Source organism: Syngnathoides biaculeatus, chromosome 10 (genome assembly GCF_019802595.1).
Source record: "Syngnathoides biaculeatus isolate LvHL_M chromosome 10, ASM1980259v1, whole genome shotgun sequence".
Taxonomy (NCBI): domain Eukaryota; kingdom Metazoa; phylum Chordata; class Actinopteri; order Syngnathiformes; family Syngnathidae; genus Syngnathoides; species Syngnathoides biaculeatus.
In genome coordinates, this window is record NC_084649.1 from 21,201,014 (window position 1) to 21,216,098 (window position 15,085).

The following is a 15,085-nucleotide window of genomic DNA, read 5'->3' on the forward strand; positions in this document are numbered from 1 at the left end:
CGAGCGACCGGCCGCAAGTGAGCTCCGGTGTCGAGCGACCGGCCGCAAGTGAGCTCTGGTGGCGAGGGAGCTCCAGCGGCTTTCCGTGAGCGAGCTCTGGTGGCCGGCTAAGAGCGAGCTCTGGCGACGGGCCGCGATTGACCTCCGGCAGCGGGATGCGAGGGAGCTCTGGCGGCAGGCCGCAAGTGAGCTTTGGCAGTGGGCCCTTAGAGAGCTCTGGCAGTGGGATGCGAGTGACCTCTGGTAGCGGGCCCCGAGCGAGCTCCGGTGCCGTACCGCGAGCGAGCTCCTGCAGCAAGCGTCCGGCCGCAAGCGAGCTCCGGCGGCAAACAACCGGCCGCAAGCGAGCTCCGGCGGCGAACAACCGGCCGCAAGCGAGGTCCGGCAGCGAGGGAGTTACGGTGGCCTTCCACGAGCGAGCTCCGGCGACGTGCCGCAAGGGAGCTTCAGCAGTGGGCCCCAAGTGAGCTCCGGCAGCAGGATGCGAGCGAGCTCTGGTGGCGGGCCGCAAGCGAGCTCCGGCAACAAGCGACCGGGCGCAAGCGAGCTCGGGCAGCGAGGGAGCTCCGGCGGCCTACAACGAGCGAACTCTGGTGGCGGGCTGCGAACGAGCACCGGGGAGCCTTTGTGTACACACTTATGTCTCGCACTTCTGCCTCCGAGTTGTCAGACTTCACGTCATTCCCGTCCGAAGAACCATCCGAATATTCAACATTATTTACAGCCACAGGTTAGGCTAATGAATCGTTCATAACACTTTGTCTGCCATTTTGATCGGTTAGCTTGGAGTGCTTAACAACAGTATCTAAGTAGGCGTGGCTTCGGCGCCCTGCGGGGATCTGTGACTTGTAGGATATGAAGTGGTGCCTCCACAAGTGAAAATGGCCTCAATGTCATTCCAGTGGATAAGGTTTTATTTATAGAGTACTTTTACAAATTTACGGTGACACATTCTCTCACAAACACAACAAATGTAAAAGTAAGACAGACGGAGGTGTCCTCTCTTTTCCACACTATGGACTTTATGTGCCCGGGGGAGGGGGGGGGGGTAACCCGCCTCTCGATATGGTCTAGCTCACCTGTGACCCCAGTGAGGATAGGCACTCTAGAAAACGGATGGATTTCTCCTTTAAAGGTCACTCACATCGTTCGCCCACACGAGAAGAAAGTGAAACACGTTTCAGAGTCACAACTAGCGTGTTGCCAGCCTGTAGCGGGAATCATGTAACTCCCGCAGGGATTAAAATAAACAACAGGAGCCGCGCTCTTACCTTGAGATGTGATCGCCGCCGGCAGCGTGAGAAAATCCACAGACGACACAAAATAAAAGTACCTCCGACAAAACAAGGCCGGAGCGTCCGCTGAGAGCAAAGAGAGAGCCGCTTGTCTTACCTTTCAGCGGCGTTGTCCGCTTGCCCCCAGCCGGAATGACAACAATGCTTCAATAGTAGGCCCTCGGGTAGCCTCTGCCAGGCAGCTGACGGCACACACCTCATGCCGACACCCCCCACCCTCTCGCCGACCCCCCCCCCCCCCACGTGTTGCCAAAGTGCAACAGGGACAAGCAGTTGTTCAAGTGACAACTAGGACTCACCCCAAGTGCGCCTGAGGTCCCTATCAAGGCGTGAAAATTGCGTCTTAAAGTCCCACTGTCACGAAATGGATGATTTTTGGGATGTTATTCATGAAAAAACGGCAGCCGGTATGGACCCATTTGGTTTTTTTTTCACCACAAAACATGATTTTGACGTACATGGCTTTTTGTAACTCCTCTCGAGGTATTTGTTTTCGACGAGAAGCAGGAAGTGACATACAGGGCAGTCGCGGACTCGTTTGTTTCTATTAGTTTTACCTCCGGGAAGGTAGCTCGCTGTTCCTTCGTGTTAGCCAAAATGCCGGCTCGTTGCGTTGCTGGATATTGCTCGAACATTCGGGAGGATGGATTTACCTTTCAGGAGTTTCCAAGAGACCCGGTTCGTTGTGAAAAATGGATTGCACGGGTGCAAAGGACGAGAGCTTCGTGGGTTCCAAATGACACGTAGGTGTGTATACAGCTACTAAAAAAAATAATAGTTGGGTTGGAGGGGGACAAAATCCTCTCAGAACGTAACAAAAGATCTGCGTCCATAAGTCAGAAGTGCTAAATGTGTCGATGTGCCCTTTGGCCGGGGTGGCTCATCTACGCCGCGCGGAGATGGATTGGACGGCGAGGTGTTTTGGCCACATGCAGGTTGCCCGTGATCCGCATATCATCTAAATATGGTTCGAAACAATAGGGTAATATTGCCCCGGACACTTCACTCTCTTGTGAGATGTTTTCTTCTTTGAAAACAGCTTACATGTCCCACAGTAGGTGGGCAGATGAGCCGCCGCCGAAGCCGGGCAGGCTCATACATGCTGTCTGGGAGTCTGTTGTTAGTCAAAAGTGATCCGCATATCATCTAAATATGGCTCGAAACAATAGGGGAATATTGCCCCGGTCACTTCACTCGATTGTGAGATGTTCTCTACTTTGAAAAGAGCTTCTGTGTCAGAAGGGGCGTGTTCGTCTCCCACGGAAGGGACCACAGTGTGTTTCCAATGGCGAATGTTCCAGTGTGATGTCACGGACAGAAGATGCAGCCAATATGGCGACCACTTGGATGTCGAATGACACTTCCGCAACTTTGCGCACGGATGACGCGCTCGCCGCTCATATTTATTTTTTTTGTATAGATAGACATTGAAGTGAATAATATTATATGTATTTTTCATTTCAATATCTATTTTAGAATGTTTATAGGGATGACACTTGGGCTTTAAGAGCAGCACGTGCCGGTCGGAACACAACGGAACATCTCCTCAGCCAACACGAATCCTAATAGCAGGAAGAAAAATAAGCCCTGAAATCTGGTATATTCACGGTTACACATTCACATTACTCATAACTACGGCGTTCCCTTGGAAATATTATGACTTAATCGAGCGCGGAGCCATCGATGCTAAATCGATGTCACGGGGATGTATTTGAAGTCGTGCGCGACGTCTCTTTCTTCCTTTTCGCTGAACGTGTCAGCCATGGCGCCGATTGTGAGTAGTCCGGCGACTAAACTAAACTCACCACACGCGGAATTATGATGCGTTTGTTCCCCGCGAGGGTTTAACAATGTAGCCGAGTCTTACGAGCGCCTGTCAGGGGAGTTTTGACACTCTTCGCCGGCTCAGTGTCGCAACTCTTGTCGTAAATGTGATTGCTAACGTTAGCTTAGCCAAAGCTACACGCAGACGGGAAAGGGAAGTGGAATTGGTGGAGCGTTAGCGATGAATAACGTGAAGTAGTTTACGTAGCTCGAGTTTATTTTTGTCAGTCATGTGAACGTAACGCGAAGTCGTTTTGTGTCTCGTCAGAAGAAGCATGTGGTGGTCAAAAAGCCGGGTGGCAAGAGGAAGAAGCAGGTTCTGAAGTTCACGCTGGACTGCACGCACCCCGTGGAGGATGGCATCATGGACGCCAGCAACTTCGTGAGTAGTTCGCGAGGGTATTCGTCGTGTCACAGGTGCCAGTCACCTCTCGCGGTGTCTGGCATCACTAACGGGTTGGAATGCCAAACGGAGAGAAAGCCAAAAGGATTTGCTTCTTCTTTGGCTTTTTGCAACACTCATTGAAAACGCTGACTCGCATTGATCGGGATTTGTGTGTCCACAACGGTGGAAGTCCAGATTCCAAGGAGCAACTCATCCTCAAACAGTTTGATCTTGCGCATTCATTTCTTCCCTTATGACTGTAATCCGTTACTAATCGGCTATGTTATCCGTTTGACAATCTCCTTAGATGAGAGGTAAAAATTTGACAGGGTGGAGAGAAACCTTGAATACATTGACCAGGACGGAACAACATGGCCGTCATAAACAATCCTTACACTGTTCAAACTTCTCCGAGTATCCAGATTTACATGTAGCCGTGGATTCCGTTTTGAATTGGGTTAGAAGGCCAAACCGGATAAAAATACTCTGTATAAATGTCTAAGTCAGAATAAAGAGGCTGAAACCAAATGTTATTTAATTTGATTAATTGGTTTAGTAGTGATACTTCATCGTACTTATTACATCTTGTAGGTCTTTTAGTTAATGTGTGGAAAAACACGCCCCTTTCTTGAATATGACATAATGTAATTTCTCAAAAATAATGTGCACATTTTTCCCAACATATTTTCAAAAAGTCAAGAGAGCACATTATATTTTAGGTATGGATGAAAAATAAACACATTTACATTGTCTAGTTGTTTACCTTGAAACCATGAATTCCTTGATCAAGACGGAACAACATGGTCGTCATAAACAATCCTTGCAAATGTTCAAACTTCTCCAAGTAACTAGATTTACATGAAGCCATGAATTCCGTTTTGAATTGGGTTAGAAGCCCAAACCGGATAAAAATACTCTGTATAAACGTCTTAGAATAAACAGGTTGAAACCAGTTGTAATTTCATCTGATTAATTGGTTTAGTACTGACACTTCATAGTACTTATTATTGTCTTGTAGTCATTCATTGTTTGAAAAACACGACCTTTTCTTGAATATGACATACTGTAATTTCTCAAATAATGCGAAAATGTTTCCAAAACTATTTTCAAAAAGTTAACACAGCGCATTATATTTAGGTATGGATGAAAAATAAAAAACGCAATCACATTGTCGAGTTGTATACCTTGAAACTTTGAATACTTTGATCAAGAGGGAACAACATGGGCGTCATAAACAATCCTTGCAACTGTTCAAACCTCTCCAAGTATCTAGATATACATGTAGTCATGAATTGCGTTTTGAATTATTATTATTATTATTACATCTTTTAGTCATTCGTTATTGTTTGAAAAACAACCTTTTCTTGAATATGACATACTGTAATTTCTCAAATAATGCGCACATTTTTCCAAAACTATTTTCAAAAAGTTAACAGAGCAAATTATATTTAGGTGTGGGTGAAAAATAAAAAATCACATTGAATAGTTGTGTACAGGTACATAGAGTGATTAAAAAAAGGTATAAGGCTTTTTTTTGACATGATATTCAATGTCTTATGCTTACACATTTATATTTATTACGGTAATGTGTGCCACCAACCTGAACTCTGACCTGCGTGTGTGTGTGTGTGCGCGCGGGGGGGGGGGGTTTCATTGCATTTTTACGATCGTTAGCATGACATGTTTGTTGCTACCGCTCTAAAGATCAGAAACAACTGCCCATGAGTTTGTTTTAACTTAAACCAAGACAAAAAATGTCGACTACAACGGCAAGTTGTGCAGCCGCTTTTAAAAGAAATGTGGACACTCGTGCCGACGCCGCCGCCAACCAGGACGTAGCGCCGCAGTCAGAAACAAAGATAACTCGCTTCAAGTGGGTATAAAAACGGTGTGAGCTCAAACTACGTAATATGAGTTTCATGAGTACATTAAAAAAAAAACCGGGAGAGCGGACACAATTAAAATGTTCGCTTTTTTTTAAAAATGTGCCCATTACCCTCGTTTGTGCGTAGCTTGAGCTCACGTTATTTTGCTCGCCACCTGACGCCATAGTCAGGCGGCCGAGAGGCTGCGCTGGGGAACCAAAAACTCTTGGGACTGGACCAAGTGACTAAAGGTAGCTACGAGGGATATTTTTCAGATTGGAGATGAGCCACATGTTGCTTTTGAAATCTTGGCCAAGGATGTGTAATGTAGAGGATAAACTGCACTATGCGGAAATATTTCAAGTCAAAAAGTGTTAAATATTTATTTAAGTCTGTAATATGTGTTAGCAACAGTATTAATAAAATGATATGACATCATTGAGCGTTTATTTTAGTCGGTTGAGGGATTCTGTTCTGACAAATGCAGGGACCAGGACAAGCGTGTCCTGTGGCCTGTCCCGAGATTATATTACGGCTACATCAGCACATGCACAATGATTATTATTATTAATGATTGTTGTACAGACAGTTTATTGAAAAATAATATAAGTACAAACCTAACAAAATGTAAATACAGATAATTCCCAATATTTTCAGCATGTGGGTAGCAGCGAATTGGTGGTCCGCATTGTACGTTGGTAGAAGGGTTTTTCCAGAGTTTTTTAGGTCAACATTGGGAGTGCGCATTATACTTGAGAAATTATGGCACATTTCTGTCAATGATAACATTGTTTTGAAGAGCACCTTAACATTTTGACTTCCAGCTGAAAAGTTTTTTTAATATTGTAGCTCCACATTTCACGTCGCGTCATTTCCTATCATCGTCTCTCAACCAAAAACAGGAGCGGTTCCTGCAGGAGCGCATCAAAGTCAACGGCAAGGCGGGAAGCCTGGGCGGCGGCGTGGTGTCCATCGAGAGGAGCAAGAGTAAAATTGCGGTCAACTCTGAAGTTCCCTTTTCCAAGAGGTACGCTCCTGTTTATCGCTGAACGAGTAATTTCGAGGGACACAAAATGATGGTGTTGAAAGTCCCCGCTGGTTTACGACTACTCAAATGAGGCCTGCTAATCTGTATGTGTGTACTCTGCTTTAGATGACATATCCATGCACTAATAACATCCTGAAATTTCACCCCAAAGCCCCAGTGTGTGCTAACTTGTCAGTAGTGTACAGTATTTGTGTGCTCCACACCTGCCACGAGAGGGCGACACACACACGTTAGCTTTTTAGCCCTGTCGCTGTCGCCAAACTGCTACAAAATCAGTTTCTTGAATGTCTTAATGTTTATTTTTCCCCTTCTTCGTTATCTCTTCCAACTGTGCCACACCCCCATTTGGTGTTCTCGTCCCAGGTACCTCAAGTATCTGACCAAGAAGTACCTGAAGAAGAACAACCTGCGGGACTGGCTGCGCGTGGTGGCCAACACCAAGGAGAGCTACGAGCTGCGCTACTTCCAGATCAACCAGGACGACGAGGAGGAAGAGGAAGACTAAAGACGACCCCACGTTCAATAAAACGCCCACAAAAAAAAGACGGAAGCGTAAAAATGGGTTTTGTTTTAATTTCAAATACAGCCGGAAAGCGGTAGAGCGGTCGGAAGTGGTGGCCTTCTTGATCATATTTCCATATTTAGGTTATGTAATCTACCCCAGCGGGGGGCAGAATATTAGAGACAGCGATCTAGGATGTGATTCAGATGGACAAACGACAACTACAATAATGAAATGTTGAATTAATACGTCAAGACTGAGCGTGATTTTTTTTTTTATTTATACACACACACACACACACATATATATATATATATATATAATATATATATATATATATATATATATATATTTTTTAAGCGTGATCAGGAAGCAGAGGGAAATGGTAAGGAGAAACATGTTCAAGAAATTGAATGCCTTGGAAAATACGTTCAATTTTTTGGCAGGGTTTTTTTTTGTGACTTTAACTCAAACAATATTTCAAAACATTTTCACCAGTACAGTGATAATTACAATGCAATATCCATAAGTTATTTTACACATTTTTGTTGTTGTTGCAAGTACAGTAATATAGTAATGCCACCAATAACACTACTTCAAAATTACAACTACATCTCATGTATGTATATTCGGGGGTGTTTTCTTTTTTTACCCAAATTAATAATTTTGCAATGTTTCTGCGCATGTACATTATGGATACTAATGCCCTTAAAATTTAACTGTACATTTGAAAGTGACAAAACTAATAGTATGAAACACTTAAAAATGTTATCTTAAAAGTAATTTGCAATATTTTATATTTTCATTTTGCCGCAATGAAAATATATATATTTTTGCAAGTAGCAATGGGAATTATAATGCTCACCAACAACACTAAAACATCTTGAATGGAGATTAAACTGCCTATATTTTCCAAGTTGCGATGAAAATTAAAAGGTTAAAAATAAAAACTTGAGGTGCATTTAAAATGGATTTAACGGCTATTTGTGTATTCGTGATTAAAAACGTTTAAATCTTGAAAAGGAATATTAAATGAAATAGTGTGCATGGGGGACCCCGTGTTGATGCTGAAGTAACCATAGCAACCACGGAGCTTGTCTCCTTGGGCAGCGTTCACTTCGGCCGCATTTGGAAAACCTCCAAAAATTGGAATAATCATAACTGGAACGTCCTCGACCTATCAGGAATTTATTAGCATCCATATATGGTTGCAAGATTAGTCGTGTCTTGGATTTTGTGGGTGCGTGTCTGTGTGTGTGTCGGCTCGAAGGGGGAGGGGCTTCTTTTTTTGAGTCCGCAGCAGAGAAGTTTGGCGCTCAATTGTGCGGACGCCTGGCGGGAAAGCAGCAATTTTTTTTCACCGTTTTTAATTTGGATTTTTTTTTGTTTTGTTTTGTTAAAAAAAAAGCTTTTTTCTTTCGCGACCTAGCGGATAACTCTGCCGGCATGCCTAACTAGTTGTGGGCTGGACATTATGGGATGCATCGTCATGGCAACAGACCAGACGTCACAATCTGGGCATGTGTGTTCCATTCGCCCCCCCCACCCCCTTCTTCTTATGTGTGTGTGTGTGCGTGATTCTTTTTTTTCCAGACTGGCAGCCCATTTTTTTTTTGTGTGTGTGTGTACTTTTTTTTAAATTATTTTTTTTGTTTTTTTTGCTTCGAGAGACCCATGAGCGGATCATCATCACATGTGAATGTTCTTGTTTTGTCATCACAGAGCTGCGGATTTAGCGGCGGCTGACGAGAAGAGGAAGAGAAGGAGGAGGAGGAGGAGGAGGAGGAGGAGGAGGAGAGCGGCGTGCCGAGGGTTAACTTTCACTATTGTCAGCAGCCTAAAAGGGGGCTTTTTGGAGGAGGAGGAGGGGGCGATGAGATCAAGATGCCCGGGTCGCTGAGCAATGAAGACGAGGCGCAGGACGACATGGATTTTGACGACGAGATGCCAGGTGAGGAGGGAGGGAGGGAGGGAGGGAGGGAGGGAGGGGGCGAGCGGAGGAGTGTCCTTCGGTTTATTTTGCGACGCTTTGAATGCCGGGCCAAAAGAGAAAGGGCTTGTCCGGGGGAAGAGGAGGGCGAGGAGGAGGAGGAGGAGGAGAGGAGGAGGAGGAGGAGGGATGGGCTGCAAAAAAAAAAAAAAAAAAATCAAAAAATAAGCACAGTCATGCTGTTATGTGTCTTTTCAAAAGGGGGAGGTAGAAGAAAGTGGGGTCATTGTTGCATGATGGAAATATGGAGAGAGGAAAAAAATAACAGCTGCTTGCATGCTTTGGAAAGCGAGAGCGCGACCGAGATGTAACGCATTAGCCCCCCTAAAGTTTGGCAACTCCCCCCCCTCCCCCCCCCAACCCCGTCCTCGCGTGGCCGTCGACGACGCATGTGGACATGTGTTGTCAATGCCGAGCACGGCTTTTTCGTGGCGCGCGGGGAGGAGACGCGGGGGCGGGTGGGCTCGAAAGTTGACTGCAAAGGGTGGGCTCGGAGCGAGACGGCGAAGCGGAGGAATCCAGCAAATGCAACTTGAGCAAGGACGACGCAATTCAGTTCGGTTCCGTTAGACGATTCAGCACAAAAGAGCAATATTTTTTTTAGGAATTATTGGTTTAATTTAATCCGGTATTTTATTCATTGGGTCGACTTTTTTTTTACACTTTGTCCATTTGAGGAATGTTTTTTTATTTTACTCATTTTATATATTATCCTTGCGCTACAACTTATTTCTTTTTCCGTCCTTTTATTCAGTTATTATTGTCAATATCATTCCACTTTATCATTATGATTCATTATTACATTTTCAGCTTCTTCTAAAATTATGAAATATATTAAATTGAGTTTTAGCTTATTTACTGTATTAATTGCCCAGTTGTGTTATTTTTGTATTGTATCTTGTATTTTCCTTTCACTTTTGAGAATTATTTTCATTTTGATGTGATGGATTTTATGTTATGTTATACAATTTTCAGAATTATTTTTCTTTTTGTTGGACCTAATATTTTTTAAAAAGTTTTATTTTTTTTACATCACCCATTATTTTATTTATTGGATTTGTTTTTTGTTTTTATTTTAAGCAATTGCAGATTGTTTTTTTAAATGAAATTCCTTTCCAGCTGCTGTATTAGTATTTTTACATTACATAATTTGTTTCTCGTCATTTTATCCAATGCAATTCTGAGATGCATTTTTGAGGGTTTTTAAAAATTTATATTACAACTTGCATTAATGTATTTAATGTTTTATTTGTATTTTACAGTAATTCTTAATTATATTTTTAATATTTATTAACTTAATGAAATTCAGAGTCATGTGTTCATTTTAAACCCTTTGTGTTAACAAAGTGCAGAATTTAACAAATGTCAAGTTGACAAAACAAATAAAAAGAAGTCAGCAGCCCCCCGATCAAGCGGCGAATCTTAGCAGTGTCAGTTTAATATTAAACGTAATAAACGGCCTGCGGTGCATAATTCCACGTCCCAACATAACTGAGAAGCCAAATATTTGGTCTCTTGACGCTCGCTGAACTGAACTCCACCAGAATCGCACGGGACATGCGAGTTGTCCTCCATGAGGCTTTTACTTTTTAATTTCACCTCACAAACCAACCGGCCACGTATTTTGCAATTAATGGTTGTTTTCTTTCCTTCCATCTTGAGATATGAAAGGTTGTCGAGCACAAAACCCCCCCCCCCCCCCCCCCCCCCAATTGGAAACGTGTCTATTTTTGGCTCGTCTCTATGAAAGTTGACACCATTTTATCCAGCTGCCTGTGCTGCATTGGCATTCAGTCTCCTCCTCCTGATAGACGCATTACGAACGTCGCCATTTGTAGTTCCGGCAGATTGCTGCGTCATTCTAAATCCATTGCAAAACCAAACGCGCAGGCCAACGTTAGCGGTTGCGTCGGTAGTACAGCGTACTGTATTCCATAGTGTCCTTTTTACATATTCTTGCTGCCCTGAGTCTCCCCTTGGATAAAATTTGCCTCCTTGCCAACAGACACATGAAAAAAATGATGCTAACGTTAGCTTACCTTGTTGCTGCAGTGTTATACGTAAAAGTCTGTTTATATTTCTGGCCTAAAGGTGAACACACATTTTTCACTACATTGTATGAGAGGATTTCAGTGTGATGTGTGAGAGCAGTGGTTTCACTAGTGAATGATAGCGGGGAGAAACATTCAATCATAAGTATGAAAGGTATTTATGTGTGCGTATGAGAGCGTTTCACTAGCATGTGTGTGTGTCAGTGTGGGGCAATCTTTAGAGTAGTGACAATGAGAGCATTCCAGTAAGTGTGAGATTTTTCTGAATTGTGTTTCAGGGTGTGTCAGTAGTGGATGTGAGAGCATTTTCATGAGTGTGTATGAGAGTGTTTCACTAGCATGTGCGTTTCAATGTGGAGCAATCATAGAGTAGTGTCCATGAGAACATATCAGTTACGTGTGAGAGTTTTACTGTATTGTGTTTCAGGGTATTTCAGTAGTGTCTGCGAGTGCATTTCATGTGTGTAAATGAGATTGTTTCACTAGCATGTGCGTTTCAGTGTGGAGCAATCTTAGAGTAGTGGCCATGAGAGTATTTCAGTTATGTGTGAGAGTTTTACTGTATTGTGTTTCAGTAGTGCCTGTGAGCGGATTTCATGAGTTTGTATGAGAGTGTTTCACTAGCATGTGCGTTTCAGTGTGGAGCATTCTTAAGAGTAGTGCCCATGAGAGCATATCAATTCACTGTGAGAGTTTTACTGTATTGTGTTTCAGGGTGTTTCAATTGTGTATGTGAGCGCATTTCATGAGTGTGTATGAGAGTGTTTCAGTAGTACCCGGAGAGAGTTTGAGTTGTGTTTATGAAAGGATTTCACTAGTGCATATGACGGCGTTGGTTTTGTGTGCGATGTAACTTTTCAAGCAGTATGCAGTCTGATATCATTTCAGTAATGTGTGAGAGCATTTCAGTATTGAATGAGAGTGTTACATTTGTGTACATGAGAGCTTTTCTCCAATGTTCGTAACTTCCACAAAAGCGTTTTGCGACCTGGCGGCAAAAAGAAAACCGTGACCCCAGGGCGACAACAGTTCAGACTCATTCTTTTATTTTGTCGGGAAAATGTAGGCCCAATTCCGAACGGTTTATTTATGATTTGGTCAAGATTTTCCGCGCGGGGGGCCAAGCGTCTCCGCCGCGGCGGTCGTCATTAATCTGGCCTCGCGCGTGCCTGCAGCCAGGAAGGTCAAAAGCGAGTCTGTCGTCTGTCCTCGCTGTACGAGGCTCGTTATCCCGGCGGAGCCGCGGTCCCGCGACAAATAACGACCCGCCGCCGACCTTCACCTTCCCCCCCGCCGTGCCGCCGTCTCGTCCCATCTTATCGCGACGCGACGCTCTCAGCCGGCAGGAAGACATTGTCGTCCCCCGCCCCCCGGCCTCCAAAGGGACGTCACGGGCCGTTTAGCGGCGCGGAGGGCGGGGGGTGCGAACGCGAGGCAGGTGTTTTACGGCGGCGAATTACCGCTTCTGCTGTCACGCTACGTGTGAGAGGCTGTGATTTGTATGAGGGGCCGTCAGGGACGTCGTTCGGGATTCTCTCTCGCACACTCCACTAAAATGCTCCCGTACGTACTGCTGAAACATGCTAACTGAAACAATTCAGTAAATTACATGAGTGTATTTCAGTATTATACCTGTGAGAATTTCAGTAATGTGTGAGAGTGCATCAATGTGGTTGTGTAAAAGTGTTTCAGTAATAACTGAGAGTTTTTCAGTTGTCTATGTGGAAATACTTCAGTAACTGAATGTTTCAGTAGTGTGTGAGAGCATTTCAGTTGTGAGTATTTCAGTATTTTATATGAGAGCATTTGCTTACGGCCACGCTACACTGAGAACGCCCGATCACGTCAGATCTCGGAAGCTAAGCGGGTTTGTACTTGGATGGGAGACCGCCTGGGAATACCAGGTGCTGTGAGCTTCTCTCCCCGGCTAAACTGCAGAAGGGTTGCGTCAGGAAGGGCATCCGGTGTAAAACTGTACCAAACAAATATGCGTTCATCTAAGATGGCACGCTGCGGCGACCCCTAACGGGACAAGCCGAGAGGAAAAAAACAAGAAGAGCATTAAATTATTGCGTGTGATGTGTATATGAGAGAAAAATATTCAGTAGTGTGTGTATTACAGTTATGTGTGAGAGGGTTTTAATATATTTTGCATGAGCCATAATCCGGAATTATGTCTCTGACCGTCCATCATACAGTTGTGTCCTGAACGAAACATATTTTTCGCACTTCCTCGGGTTTTGTCAAAGACAAAGGGTAAGCAGAGCCGCGTTGAATTTTGTTGGGCGTACAGATTAACTAGCGCTAACAGCGTTAGCTTCTGATGAACAGCGGCGAATAGCCCATAGGTTCCACGGGGGGTCCGCAGCAATCTCCAAGAGTCGAGAGAGAGGCCAGCGGACCCCATGAGTTCAAGGTTTTACACGCAGATGGCAGTCGCGACTAACCGAAGGCGGCCCAGGTCTCCATGCGGTCGCCTGCGGAAACGAGCGCGGCCCCCGTCCTGTTTGTTTTCGGTCCAGACCGGGAGTGGCGCTGCCCTCCTCCGAGCCGTTCCAATGTTTGGCGTGTCGATCCGCGCGCGATTATTCACGCCGTGCGTTTTGTGGCCGCGCGTAGTCGGATCTGGGGGGACACCGGCCGGGGATTGCGCGCGTGACCTCACCGAAGCGGGCCCGCCGGGCTCAGCGGGCGGCCCTCCGTCGTAACGCTAATGCTTTGACGAGCGGCGCCAGCTGGGACACGAAGGGAGTCCCGTCCCCCGTCCCCCCCCCCGCCTCTCCGCTCCCCCCGCTTAGCGCTCCATTACTCTCAGCTGTGACGTTTGCTTTTGGTGCTTGGCTTTCACACGCCGACACAAAAACAATCGTTGTCAGAAATCGGACACATCGCCCCGGCCACGAATTCCCAGTTGCCGCCGTCCCGGTCGGAGCCGCGACACTTTATTGGTTAACAGCAGCGCTCGGGATTCATTTGTCCGCTGTCAAACGGAACGAAAGAGGAGCGTAATCGCTTCTGGTTCACCTCCAAATTGCGGAGTCAGTCGAGCGAGGGAGACCCCGGACTGTCAATCTCGGCACACGTTGACGTAAAATACACATCTGTGGACTATTTTCTATGGTCCGCGGACATTGGGTGACAATATTACATGCATTTCAATTCATATTTTTTGGGGGTACAGTAGCGAGGTGTAAGACTTCCAAAACGGCAGCAAAGTGAGATGAAATATTACTTTCTTGCCTCCCAGCCACTACTTTAGCCTGTAAACAAAAACAATTTTGTTTGGGCCGACGTCATGGCAAACAATATGCGGTACGTCAAATTTATTAGTAAAGGTATTTTTTAAATACCGTGATTCCCGGCCAACAGAGTGCACCTGGTTACAAGCCTCGGTACACAGAAAGAGTTTAACACACTAAGATTAGCGCTAATGATAGCGCTAACGCTAGTGTAGCACTAATGCTAACCCTGGCGCCGCATCACCGCTTAAACCGCAGGGTTGAAAGCGTGTGAAAAAAGTCACGGCTTGTAGGCCGGAAATTATGGTATATCTTTTCCAAAGCTAGTTTCAAGAAAATATTTATTGTTCTGAACTTTAATGAAATGCGGCCTGCAAGGCGACAACAGCCGAGAATAATTGATTAAAATCTTCAATTAATGTTTTTGGGGAAACTTTTGAGCCCAGAGAGAACATTCGAACCCTGAACCTCGGAAGTGTGAGTCTGACATATTAATCGCTACCTCACCAGATTGCCCAATCGTATTATATGTATTATACAGCATGTAATATAAATTTATTGTGTTGATTTTAGTCTCTGAAGTACTCACTACATTATATGAGCTAATTTAAACAATGATTTTATAAGGTAAATGCAATTTGAAAAAATAGAAAAACAGTTTTGAAAAATATTCTTTATATCTACTATATACTATGACTACTAATAATAATAATTAAAAGAATAACAAATTTTGAAAAATATTCTTTATGTCTACTATATACTATTACTACTACTAATAATAATTAAAACAATAACAATGAAATGTTTTCGGGAAAATTAAATAGTAAACTGTAAAACTCGATAATTCCTTCGAAACAGTGGTTAGCAATCCCTTTTCACGAGCAAG

The 15,085-nt window shown here is 44.4% G+C and overlaps 2 protein-coding genes across 4 annotated transcripts in view; both read left to right on the plus strand.

The window, feature by feature from the left end:
• Positions 1-2,923: 2,923 nt before the first annotated feature.
• Positions 2,924-7,165, plus strand: LOC133507210 (large ribosomal subunit protein eL22-like). Its single transcript, XM_061832032.1, has 4 exons — positions 2,924-3,069; positions 3,388-3,501; positions 6,272-6,396; positions 6,781-7,165. Exons 1-4 carry the CDS (start codon positions 3,001-3,003, stop codon positions 6,920-6,922), a joined length of 450 nt encoding a protein of 149 aa, XP_061688016.1. The 5' UTR covers positions 2,924-3,000; the 3' UTR covers positions 6,923-7,165.
• An 82-nt stretch (positions 7,166-7,247) lies between these two features.
• Positions 7,248-15,085, plus strand: part of chd5 (chromodomain helicase DNA binding protein 5) — a 53,243-nt gene continuing 45,405 nt past the window's right edge. For all 3 annotated transcript variants that reach the window (XM_061832028.1, XM_061832030.1, XM_061832031.1), the window contains exon 1: positions 7,248-8,870. In XM_061832028.1, the coding sequence (XP_061688012.1) occupies positions 8,804-8,870 (67 nt within the window). In that variant the 5' untranslated portion in view covers positions 7,248-8,803. The remainder of the gene's footprint in view (positions 8,871-15,085) is intronic.